Here is a 13,898-nt window from a genome sequence, read left to right as displayed (position 1 = left end):
CTGATGCTCGTAATAGCGATGCTTGGTAAAGAATATTCGAATATTTCTGCGAGGCCAACTGTAACTTATCGATTGAGAAGTGAACATTTATCCCAAGAGGGGCCTAATAACATTATGGTTATAATAATGTCTATTCGTAATAGATCGTTTCTTTTCGTATTCATTTTTACATATATACATTGTCATCATGACCTCCAATTATATGAAAAGTTATCTTACTTGCTTTTCGTTTTCGTATCGTTTTGCTTTGTTGTTGTTTTTGGAACAATAATTTATAAGTGACTTTTTCATTTTCGTGATACTTTACCATGTAAGATCAACATGTGATCAATTTTCCACATTTCTGAATTATTATTATAACGTTTTGAGCTTTAAACAGATTTTGTACTGATATATATATATCTTTAACTAATACTGTATACTGTGTGAATAACTGGATTTAAACAATACAGCAAGAAACGTTAGGTGTTATCAATTAATTCTTGTAAATAAGTCTATTTAACCCTAGAAATAGTTTTTTCATCAAACCATTGTTAACGTTATTGCAATCATTTATAGTCAAGTACCGCAACTAACATTTTCATTCAATTTATTATTTGAGAAGCACATACAGGTTCAATAGCATAAAAATACTATTATCGATGTTTAAAGCTGTTTTGTTCAAAGTTTCAGACCCATGTGCTTTAGTATAAGTTTAAGCACCAAATAAAAATGGAAAACACATCCGAACATTGTTCCAAACGAATCTGTTAGATAGGCCACCACTAAAACCTCATCAATATTCAGTTTTATTGGGCTTAAATGGTACAATGTGCCTTCTTCGCCGTAAAAAACTGACTTTATCGCAGTCGTTTTTGTCAGTTTTTTTTTCTATATTATTTTTATCTTTAAGGAGAACGGAACACGGAAAATACCTGGATGTTATCGTAAAAGAAAATTGTCTTTCCGCGCGAGAAAATGCAGTTAATTCCGTTTCGGGGACGTTCTATGGGCGAAATAATTTAGAAATAGAGAAGTAGCGCCGAATAGATACAACTCCATGAAATTTTATATTGGACTTTGGAGTGTGGTTAGTTTTTCTTTCTACTTTTTTTAGTGGGTGAGATGCGGAGAATTGCTTTCCTTGTAGAATAATAAGGAGATCAAGCGGGATAAGTATATATTCCCGGATAAGAAGGTTCTAACACCACCAAATAATTTTTTATTTTTAATTCATTATACGTTTGATACTTTCTTGGACCATTAACTGATGGTCATTAATTGGTTATCATTAATTGTTTTAAAATTTAGCTTTAAAGATCAATATATATATATATATATATATATATATATATATATATATATATATATATAACCCGAAAGTATGTATGCAACAACAGATGTGTTACTAGTAACCAGTTAACTTCAATGCACGTGGAACTACTCACATCATTACTACCGGCGAGGCAAAGCCTATTCTAATTACCCTTATATCAGGTATACCGGAAAGTCTTAATAGGTATTTTCGAGAAACAACTACATAATTTTCAAGAAAATGGATTTTTTTTATTCAGTGCATTGGCCATTTGATTCTATACATGTTGCCCATTTTTCAGGCAATTTATGGATGCCATCTCAAAAAAACTGTTTGTCCTTTCAGCAAAACCATTTATCAAGATATTTTTAACTCTAAAATTGGCCAGATGCTGCTCTGGAAGCGCGTGTCCTATTGATGCGAAAAGTTGATAGTTGGACGGTGCAAGGTCTCGAGAGTAAGGTAGGTGCAACAATATGTCCAACCCAAGTGCTTTTAACTCTTCCTTGACCAGTTTGCGTTCTGAGACGGCTCGTTATCGTGATATGAAATCATTGTAGCGCGTACTCGGGACTATAATACACCATGCCGCTAGTCCCATCAATCATAGAGTATTGTCCTGCGACCAAAACGATTTGGCCTTGGATCTCGATCGGCCGACTCCGCCAAGTGCTAAGCATTTTTTTTCCGATTAAGGTTTTCAAAATAAATCCACTTTTCATTATTTTTCGATTTTCCATTTGCCTGTCATTCAATTAACGTGGTACCACCCATCTTCCCATCATTTGGATCTTCCCCATTGCGCGTAATCTGTCGCTCATAGTATCCTGGGTCACATTCGACGCTTCTGCCAATTGTTTTTGAGTTTGGGTTGGGTCTTTATCCAATAACTCTTACAATTTCGCATCTTCAAACTTTTTCGGTCTGCCAGAACTTTGTCTTGCACGTAATCGAAATCACCACTTTTGAATTTTTGAAATCACGCCTCACATGTTTTTAGGGTTAGAGTATGCCTACCGTAAGTTTCTACCAGCAAATGATAAGTTTCAGTGACTTTTTTTTGACAAAATAAGAAAAGCAATGTGTGTCACAAACACGCGTTTTTCAAACACGAAACTTGACACATTCAAAGAGGTATAAATCCATGATGGTGTTACTTTTGCAAAATATAACACGAGTGCTCTGAAGCTTGATGTCAGTAGAATAAAATTACATAGTTGTCGAATCATAATATTGCATACTTAAGCCTAGCGATATCTGCTAGAAAAACTGGCAATGATTTTCCGGCACACACCTGGTAAGTAGGAGATTGTTGCTATCAAAAACAAACTAGTATTAGACCAAATGTTCATTCGGCAAATTATCTTACACGACTAAATTGATAGTAAGATTGTAATATATATACAAAGAAATAAAAATACATTATTTTTGGAACAAATTTAGAATGCTTTTTTTATGAAAATCCTTTGAAAACTAAGATATTCATGTAAGATGTAATAATAAACCCAAAGTTAAATAAAAAGTCGAAAGCCAGTAAATCTGTGAATGTGCAGTTAACCTATAACATTAAATAACACTATCATTCCATATAGCAACAACGCTAAATATCTCGGAACGAATCTTGATGCAAAACTTCGCTGCAAGGAACATATAAAGAAGAAAAGAAAATAACTGGAATTGAAATATAGGAAAATATACTGGCTAATTGGAAGAAAATCACAATTATCAGTACATAATAAATTGCTATTTTTGGTATTGATGGCGCACTGAAATACTATAGGACTGAATACCTACATCGAGACCTTCAAATACCCATAGTAAGTCAATAAATCAAGAGAATTGCAAGAGGGCATGAGGAAAGACTCCACTCTCATGAAAATACTGAAGTATTGCAGCTTTTGGATATCACTAGAACAAGACACAGACTCAAAAGAATCAAACCATCTGATCTTGTGTAGTGAGCTCCATATAGTAAAAAATACAGCACTGACATATATAAACATTATTTCACCAGAGATTGAAACAGGGCCGATGGGTCCACCTAGTTATATACCTAGATTTAAGTTATCATAAAGAGAAATTGTAGGCTAGTCGGAAACGACTAGTAAAAATTTAATAATTAAATAATAAAATTAAAAAGAACTACTAGGTTCTTTCATGTATTCTGATAATATTTTCCACTTTAAAACGTCTTTATTGAGAAAAGTTGATCCAACATATATTAATCAAAGTTGTCTGCCAATTCCTACAGCTGTTTCCTATTTTTTTGGCAACACGGTCATAATAATGATTATGATTTGGTACCAATCTAATCATCAATCCATTTTCGTAATTTTTCAGCATTTTGGAAACAAGTGCTAGTCACTATGACATAGTCACTATCAGAAGCCACTATGTCTGCTTAGTATGTTGGATGTGGCAAAACGTATTTGTTCTGCAACAGTATATCCTTCACAACTCCTGTAACTTTTTGCTGATCGTTGTCATGCAAGATGATGATTTTACCTCCTATTTTTTAAATTGATATTAGAAAAATTCTGAAATAACAGTTTAATTCGTATTTAGCGTGCTGGTGGTGTTTTTAACTCCTTTTAGATCTTTCCCATTGCATGTAAACGTCTGTCTCAAAATGCTTTTATTTACTTGATCTGATTGACTTTGCGATGGGATAAGTTTTGTCATGACACCAAAATCGCTGCTTTTAAATTTTTCATACGATTTGAAGGAATAGTATCGCCATAGGCTTCTAAGAGTGTTTGATGATGTTTGGCGTCAGGTTTCTTCAAATCAAACAATAAAAGTAATAAGGCGGAAAATACTTTTGGATACTTTGTTGTGTGAGGGTTAATTTGCGAGTTTTTTAATTTTTTGGCTGAAGCATTAATGCGAGAGTCTAGATCACATACATTATAATTTAAGGAAATTATCTGAAATTTGAAGTCTGACTAAAATAATATAGAAAACAAATTTTAAAAATCAGAATTTTTGATTGTTGAATGCCTTTTAATATGACACTGTAAAGTTAATGTTCCATGAAAATACTTTTCTACATTTTCAAAATATAGAATTAAATATAATATCTTTTAAAAATAATGTTTATAATTACTGGGAAGATACATATATTATATAAAGCTAGTCAACTTAAAAATAATGCATCAAATTATTTAAATTAACCTCTTAAATATTTAATTTTTATGAAGAGAAAGTAAAACTCGAGAGGATGTTTTATTTATGTAAATCATTTTGACTGCATAACGAAATAAGTCGTTTGTTGTTATAATTACTTGTACAGTAGTATAATATTTATGCATGAGAGTTACTAATTTATTTACATTTTAATACTAAAAATTATAATATAAATTTATTAAGATTATAATTGTTGGAAAATTTACCCTTTTTGTGAAAAAAACTACTTTTTTTGGCGATACACAAATAACACCATTCTTCATTGACACACATCACACAATCAACATTCTTTTGAAGTTGATACATGCAACTTATTAAGTTAAATTTAAGTATTCTGTAGTACTTCAAGAGATCCTATTATTGCATTTCTTTTATAGTTTCTTCAGTATTAAGATTATTTAAGTGTTACCATTTATTTTTATTTAGAATATTAGCTTGAACATGTGTAAATTGAATTGTACAATATTTTGATTGTTTGATAATGAAAATGCAAAATAACATTTTCCTTCTGTAAGTCTATGTTATTATATGAATTGAATCTATATATGAATTTTGAAATATGAAATTACTATGATGTTATTGATTTTTTGGCCAATTGGAGGTTTGCTTATTATAGCGCTAATAATAGCGCTAATATTGACAACTAATGAACGCCTTCTGTAGTATATCTATAGGGGTCAAATATAGAGAAAGTGAAGGACATTTTACTTATCTAAGCTGGTACAGGTAAATGAGAGGAAATATCACCCTCAAGACAAACTATGTCGCGCGTTTCTCGAACGTTTATTTTGCCAATCCTTCTGCATTTAAAAATCAATCCAAATTCTACATGTTTCTATCCGAAATCGTGTTAGAAACGACGTTACTCATATAAAAGACGACGATCAGTGAACAGTCGAGAAATATATTCAGAGATGCCGATTATAATGGTTTCGATTTATCTGTCGTATAGGGGAACGCATTCCTTACAGCCTTTTTGGTGGAAGATGCAGAGCACAGCTCTGCAAAAGGCATGGATCAAGCTCGTAAAAAGCCACCTAAAAAAGAAGGATTCTCTAATATGCTCTGATGCTAGAACCGTTGATCGCCAACTGTTGTGATATTTAGTTAAATCCCGTATCATTAATAGTAGCCTATTTGTTGAGAAGTAGATCTGTGGGCCGGTTATGGGTTGACGGTGATGTTTAAAAACAAATATGTGCAACTTACTTTTGTTAAATAAACTTTCTGCCCGCAATTTGCGATGTTTATGAAATTATCGAATCAAATTTAATATAATCATGAAATTTTAGTTATGTTCTTATTAAAGATGAAATATTATTGAGCGTAGAATTGTTAGTTTTACCGTTGGAGAAAATATCGACGTATACGTATGATTGCAAGTTGATATGCTAAAAATCATCTAATCTCTCATAAAAATATTCCTTATTTTTTATGACTATAATTGAAATGATTTACAAATACATTTATATTTTAATCGGTTTAGTGAAAATTTTGCCTCTCTTTTTGAGGAAAATGGGGACACAGGAAGGAGTGAAATTTGATACGGTTAAAGTTTCTACGGAGGAACAATATTTAGGCATAATATTTTTTTGTAATGTGCCCTGAAATCAGAACACCTAAGAAAAGCTGTTCTTGCTTAAGAACTGTTATTAACTGATAAGGTTTTATAGGCATAGTATATCATTGTATTAGAGGTCAATGTTAGTTTATTGATATTTTCCTGTAAATTTTATTGGTATTGACTTCTAATACTTTATGGTTTCATCAGCAATTAATCATTAGCATAAATTCAAATGCATTTAATTTTGAAACAAAGCGGTAACCAAATACTGCAGATATTAAATACATTCATTTGTCCATCAAGAGTTAAAATGTATATTGTAAAAATATTCGCAATTATAAATTAGTTCGTAGAATTTTAATTCCTTATTTGTTAGTAAGTAGAAAGCAGTAGATAACCACTAAGCCATAGAAGACAAATTAAAGACCTGCTATCTGTAATGGTGAGAATCCAGAATATTATATAAAACGATAGCTTGAAATAAATATATTTACTGACATGAAAAAATATGATGGCTAGTGTTTTAAAGATCGAATAGTGGAATAAATAAATAAAAAACGATGCAATTTTAATTAAAAATGTAGGTAAATAAAGTATTCTTTTATCAAATAAGTCTGGTTTGTTATTCAATTTATTGTTTTTCTATATATATTTTAGGTGAAAAGTATGTATAAAAGATAAATATTATAATAATACATAAATTAGGTGATGAATATGTAGATAAAATGAAACTAACAACATGATTTGCTTAGATGGAACACATGGAACAAATAGAAGAAATTATGGATTATTAAAAGTAATTTAGTATATGATATTTTAAGTTGCTGATAAATATTAAAATATTTAACGATTAATTTAATATGTAACTATATGACAATCTATTCTTCGAACTATAAATTATTATAGTAATTTACTTTAAAACTATAAGAGTATTATAATACTTTTAAGACTATATTGAATAACTGAATAAAGTTTTGAGAAGTCAATAGAAATATTAAGCATTAAATGAAAATTTAATGGTTATAAATATATTACTTTAATATCATTTCTGTATTGTAAATAATAATGTACCTAATTGGTTCTAAATAATGTATAAGTACATGTTACTTCATTTAATATTACATGTTTATGTTTATACATACAAAATTATATTGAAAATATCATATAATTTTTTAAATTATTTCCTATATTTTATTATTAGAGAAGAGGGCTATCGCAAGGGAAAGTTGTAATATAATATATATTATTTTCACATGCGAAATATAAATTAATATTAAACCTACCTTTGCATGGACAAAATCCTTTACAGGATACTTTAATTGTTGTATGATGTATACAGTTGTGATAGTCTAGTCTGCAAAGTGAACTGTAGGTGCGATTGTCTGAGCCACAAAGGAATATTGGTTTCACTACTGGACATGGACGGCATCTGATTTCAAAAAACAAGAAAAACAATTAATTAACATGAAAACGTTAACTGGAACAATGACACATACACGCTGGAGTCATTAACATCATCAGAGCTTTCATCATCGGAATCTTCTTCCGTATCATAGAAAACGTCATCGTCTTCATCTTCATCTTTTGATTTGGGGTCGTCGGTTTTAGCGGAAGATTTCGGGACTACGATGTCTCTGAAATTGAAATATCACTTTAGTGTAAGTAGAGTTTATGGTGACCTTTAAGAACAAAACCAACTCTAATATTTTGTTTAAAAGTTATAAGTAAAATAAATTTTTCTATTTATTTAGTAGGGCATGAATATAATATAAATAAGAAGCAGAAAATCCAAAAATAAACGTTACATCTAAGAATAAACTCATGGTTAAACAAAAATAGCAAGAACTTTTTTCAAATTCAGAAAACTTTTTTCATTTTACTTTAGCTGGTTTTATACACATAATTTAGAGGTAGCTGGAATGTGTCATAGATATTAATGTTTTTTAAGAATTCTTAGAAGTATTTAATCATAAAAAATTCGTTTAATAAATATTCCTTAATAACGTAATTAGTTACAAGACAGTACAAAATAAACTAAAGGAAACCAATCCTATTGAAGAAATATATATTAAAATTGGCTTTCATTATCTTTCAGTTCGCTTCATGGAACATTAGAGGTTATTCCGTAGTGGTATATTTATATCAATCGTTCTTTAAAATCACTGAGTCTATATGGAGACCTGGACAAGTTTGTATAACAATTACTTTAAGAGAATTTTGATAGTCGAGTGTAAGCAGAAAGGCAGAAGTTAGTAATGACTATAGGTTAGTAGTAGGTCTGGACTGCTGCTCCATGTTATGCTTGCACAAATATAGTGATCGAAGAGATTGTTAAGTGATATAATGAATTCAATATTAAATTTCAATCGAACAAACGTATATATTTAGATCGCAATGTCCTGGATATTTCTATCGAATAAAGGTTAATTAATTTCTCACAGACTTCAGTGTTGAAATAGATATTTAGGATGGAAAATGCAACGAGCAGCTCAAAAATAGATATAAAGTAAATCATTTCTAAAAAATAGGAGACACTATCTGGGGTCAGAACGGTTACTACCGATCGTCGGCAGAGGCGAGATTAGGCGAGGAATATTCAAACCTGCAGAACCAACAGCGGCGTATTGGTTAGAACTAACAGGGATAGCATGTATAACTCTGTTTGATTTGGATAAATCTGCCAGCACAGTTTATTAATCACTTTTGTAACCGTATGTTGCTACATTGTATTTCCAATTTTAGGTGGTAATTTTGATGTTAAAAGTAAATATAGAGTTTGGAGACTAAACATTTCGAAGACAATTAATTGCAATACTTATTACATGAAAACTCAACTCAAATAATTTTCAGATAATCAGCAGTTGAAGAGCCAACTCTTTCTATATGGCATGCGATATAGGAAAGGGCCAAGGAAGGAAAATTGCTCCACACTATTTGATCTCAAATCGTTTCAGAATTTTTGATTCATTGTTTACAAAAGAATTATCTCTATAAAATTGTAACCAATGATAAAAATTGAATCTAGTACACAAGTCTAACTAGGGTCCAGGTGAGGCATCTACATCGACATCTAGGCGGAATGGCCATAAAGCATTGTTATGCAATGGAAGGATTAGCAAGGTGTATTACGGGCTACCGCAATGACTAGTTGATAGGTTGTAAACTAAGTAGAGTTATTACAACATATAATAGATAACAATGTTTTTGTTTATCATAATCCTGGTTCTGCCTTTTTCAATTAGACAAAAAAAGTTAAAATGAATATTAATTAAAGTAACTTTGTGTTTTTTTTCTGGTTATGTGACTTTATATTTTCGATTTGTAATTTCCTTTAATATTTCCATCTTTAACACGAGGGTTGCTATTTATATTTTTGACTTTGGTTATTATTAGTATATTATATAGCTAGTCTTCAAAGTTTTCAATGAATATCATTGTTCAGCATTTTCAGTAATTAAAAAAAATTATCTCGTGCAAAAAATTAACTCGAACATTCCATAATAGGACATACCTTTCGATGTGGATTACCAAGACATCGACGAACTTAAAATATATAAATGGAAGCATCCGGACATTGCAGGATTGTAAAATTGGTATAAAGAATTATTTATTTTCAGAAGAAAATTTAGTGTCTCGCATGAAGGGGTATTCTCAACACTTAAACCTATTTCGTCGGCAGTTCCACAGGGTAATGTCTTGGGACCACTCCTGTATCTACTTTATTCTGCTGATATCCCAACAATAAAAGAAACAGTAACAGAAAAGTATAAGTAGCGGTGAACAATATCTACATATGGACTAGAGAATGAAAAATAAAGCTAAATAGCTCCAAATCTGCGCATGTTAATTTTGCGTTCGGTGAAATGACCAAAACCTAATTATATCACTTGACGGAAGCCTGATTCCTCAAGCAGGATCAACTAAATATCTTGGAATATATCTCGATGGTAGGTTAAATTAGAAACATCATATTAGACAAAAAGCAGTTAGTCGGAATATACTCTCAGCGTGACCTAACATCAAAGAGATTAGTTTATCAGTTAATCATAAAGCCAATTGGGGCCTACGGAGTTGTACTATAACGTCAAACCCACTAGTAACTCAACACACCCAAAGTAAAATTCTACGATTAATTAGCAATGCTTATCGCTACGTAACCAACAAAGAGCTGCACGATGACCTCGAGATCAAGTAGATAAATGAAGCGATTCAAGATTTCGCTTTCGAATATGAAATAATGTTGCTAACTCACAGCAACGTGGAAGCAATAGAGCTACTGACAACCAAACCATATCAAATTTCACACACTTGTTTAGTGTATAAGTGAGTTCCTAACTTTAATGAAAGTAGTTTAGTTTTATTTAATTAATAAAAAAAATTATTGGGTTAGAAGTATAAATAGCAACCCTTACACTCTGATTATTATCTTAAGTCTTCAAATAATCTATTAATCTATTTTATAGTGTTAATATGTTTTTAATATTGTATATAAACACATGTTTATTACTGTTCTTAAGATAAAATAAGATAAATAAATAACAACATTTTGCTTTTATTACCTCTTAGAAATATTATTAAAATACACTTTTTTGTATTCCAGTCTAAGAACGGCGAATAAAGAACATTTTATTCGTAATATTGTTGAAGGTATACTTTATCGGTCTGTAAATTTTTTGTTCCATGTAATAAACATGCAAAGTTCACGGTACGATTCTAACGCCGTTGGAAAGGGAATTAGAAAGCGTATGGAAAAAAGATGGACGATCCTTACCCGTTTTTCTTCAGTTCCTTTCTCGATACACAGACGGCGGTGAATGTGTCTTCCAGCAGACAAATCTCCTTCTTTTTACAGTTCAGCGGTCGACACAAATCACCTGAAAAAGAACAATGCGGATGTATTAACTCTGCCTTTTCGATTATTATATTCCTTATGGTCTGATTTATTATACCGCCCAGGGTCGAAATATATGCCGTTTCCTTTTTTTGTTACCTCTAGAAGACGCTTCTCGGGGAGTGAGATTTGATTTCTTGTGCCATTTTACGCTCAATATATTAAATGGTTTTTTGTTAGATTTTTTTTTATGATCTCCGGGGTTTCAGTTCAAATATTTTTAATAGCTGTCGATTTAATATATGGTAAATAATAGATTTATATTATAGCGGTTGAGGTTATTCACAAAATATTTCTAGTCGGAGGTATTGTTAACTACTTAGTCTATTGCAACAGTGAATATGCGCGTCATTAAGATATTTAATGTATTGCCTGCTGTAATTTTTAAATTCATTTTAGAATCGGACAATATTTTCGTTCTCATTTTATTCCAGGTAAAAAGAGATACAATGCTGCCTGAAGACATGTAATAACAAATTGTAACAGTAAATCCTGCTATAGAGGTAAGTATTGATGATATTAAATATAATAAGTTGCTGCAGTTTTATTGAAAATGTGTTTTAGCATATTGCTGCTGCGCTGGATATTAATGTGGATACAGTGACTAAAATCTCTAAAAAAATTAAGAACAATATGTTACGTTCACTAAAGAAAACCCGTCCACATACGAAGTGCGATGTGCGATGTTAGCTCTATTTGATATATGAATTGTATAAAAACGGTGAGTACATAATTTTTTTTTTCGATATAAACATAAGTTAATAAAATTATTTCAGAGAAAATTATTAGTTTGGAAAGTATTCATAAAATCTTAGGGATATGCAGCTTTTTGAGGGATGTAAGTCGTCCCTTCATACAGTGTTAGGGGACATAGGATTTAAATGGTGTACAGATAAGCCTCGAAGAGGTCTAATATAACTTCCAGACATCGCCTTGAAAATCATTCAATTTCTAAAATCATATAATAAAATCAAAGAAGATTTGTTATTTGCAATTGTGCATCCTGACGAGACTTGACTTGGCAAGGCCCTAATAAAAAGAATGTAAAAATAACAAAAGCTGATGGAAAAAGGTAAAAGTTAAAATAACATTTAATTAGGTTATGTTGGTCATAATATTTTTTATAATTCATTGCAGATATGCTGTTATTCATGTAGACAATAATAATGGTCCTGGAGTAGAGTTAGTATTTTCTTCCAACTCCAAGGGCGACTACTATGGGAAAATGAACCATAACATGTTTTTGCCCTGGTTTGAAAATAAATTGTTAAAGAACCTGAAGGAACCATTAGTTATTATTATGGACAATGCACCGTATGATGGCACACTAGGAGAAAACATACCAATAAGTGCATCAATAAAGGCTGTAATGAAGGAATGACTTTAAAAACATGAAATACGTTTTGAAGAGGTCGGGTTGATATGGGGGTTCGCACAGAATTATTACAATAGACATGCTGGACGAGACATGGTAGAACCATGAATAAGTTTTTGATAGATTGGAAATCAACAGCTTAGTAATTGACTGGAACAGTGACTCAGAAAGTGACAGTGACTAAATGAAGTTTTCGGGATATGTGATAATGATGGAATGCTGACAATTACTAAGACAGGGTGATGAGAGTGGAAACAACTAAATGTATGTATATAATTAATAGAGGATAACTGTAGAAAATTGTATTGTAGGGTGTTAAAGATTTGTGTGTATATATATATTTGTAATTGTTCAGATTTATACATGATCATTACGTCAGCGTGTATGATGAGAGGATGAATACTAACTGTTTTGTAGATATGGTAAATACGTTAGGGATATTTCAGTGATTAATTTTATAAAGCATGGTGTACACAGGTAGCAATAGAAAAAAAACGACAAATACAGTTATATCAAAATAAGTTGACAAGTAAAGACTCCATCAAAGGAAACAAGAACAAAACCTAAAAAGATAAATAAGCTCTCTAGTGGAAGTAAAATATAATTATTTGTAATTAATAATTGTTAATTAAGTAAATTAGGTTTCCAGGGGGATATCACTACATAAAAATCGCGCCTAGAATTCTACTTCATGTGTGATGTGGAAAAGAGTTTAATCTAAATATAATAAAACACCTCTAACTTATAAACTACTGTGGCTGTATAATTCACTGTAGTTGTTTTAGTGAGATTCTCAAATTAGTGCGAGCATTTGGATTTTCATGATATGTTATGCTAAAGATTTTAATTCAAATATTCACAGATATGAATTACTTTCAGAGTCACTGTAGAGCACTTTATTCAAAAAGCAATAAGACATGAACAATACCATAATAAAGATAATTTGACATCAAAACCGAAAAAAGTCTTTAATTTTTTAATAATCAATAGAGAGCTGTAGAAGTTAAAATGAATATAGAATAAAATATAATCTGAACCAAGACCTGTGATATTAAATTTAAATTAAACTTTAATAATGTGAAGATAAATTATATACTGATATGCTTATATAATAATATAGTTAACTAAAAAAGCTTGCTATGTGATTAAAAGTATTATTTTGTACTAGGAAGCTGACATCAAAGTTGTCATAATATTTAACAACTTTCCTCTTTTGGAAAGTTAGCGGACATTTTCACATCAAATCAAAAAATACCCACATTTGTAAGAAATATAAGTCATGAAAAAAACAACTAAACACAATGTCGATCCTTTGTAGCAGATGCATTTTGTATGAGCAAATAAACATATCAATCTTTCCAGTACTTTTAAAATATTTAATTAATAAAAATATTTGAAAATCAAAATTAGCCAAATCGGTTCAATAGTTCTTGAGTTTTAGCGAGATTTACCAACATTTCATTTTTATATGCATGGATGGTTTTAACTTGTTAACAAGTTAGATATTGCTTTATTTATTTTAATTTCATATTTTTATAGACTAGTTCAATATAATGGGGTCGTAAGGCTCAACAAATCTAGCTTAAAA

The 13,898-nt window shown here is 30.7% G+C and overlaps 1 protein-coding gene across 1 annotated transcript in view; it reads right to left on the bottom strand.

Annotated features, from left to right (window-relative positions):
- Window positions 1-13,898, bottom strand: part of Cow (Proteoglycan Cow) — a 341,672-nt gene that overhangs the window by 30,577 nt on the left and 297,197 nt on the right. The window contains exons 3-5 of the mRNA XM_076394624.1: window positions 10,816-10,918; window positions 7,541-7,678; window positions 7,328-7,473 (exon numbers count right to left, since the gene is read on the bottom strand). Coding sequence (XP_076250739.1) covers window positions 7,328-7,473; window positions 7,541-7,678; window positions 10,816-10,918 — 387 coding nt within the window. The remainder of the gene's footprint in view (window positions 1-7,327; window positions 7,474-7,540; window positions 7,679-10,815; window positions 10,919-13,898) is intronic.

Source organism: Rhynchophorus ferrugineus, unplaced genomic scaffold (assembly GCF_030347505.1).
Source record: "Rhynchophorus ferrugineus isolate W39M unplaced genomic scaffold, kcgeb_rfMv2 rfM2, whole genome shotgun sequence".
Taxonomy (NCBI): domain Eukaryota; kingdom Metazoa; phylum Arthropoda; class Insecta; order Coleoptera; family Curculionidae; genus Rhynchophorus; species Rhynchophorus ferrugineus.
The sequence above is the reverse complement of the archived record's forward strand: the minus strand, read 5'-3'. Positions and strand labels throughout refer to the sequence as shown.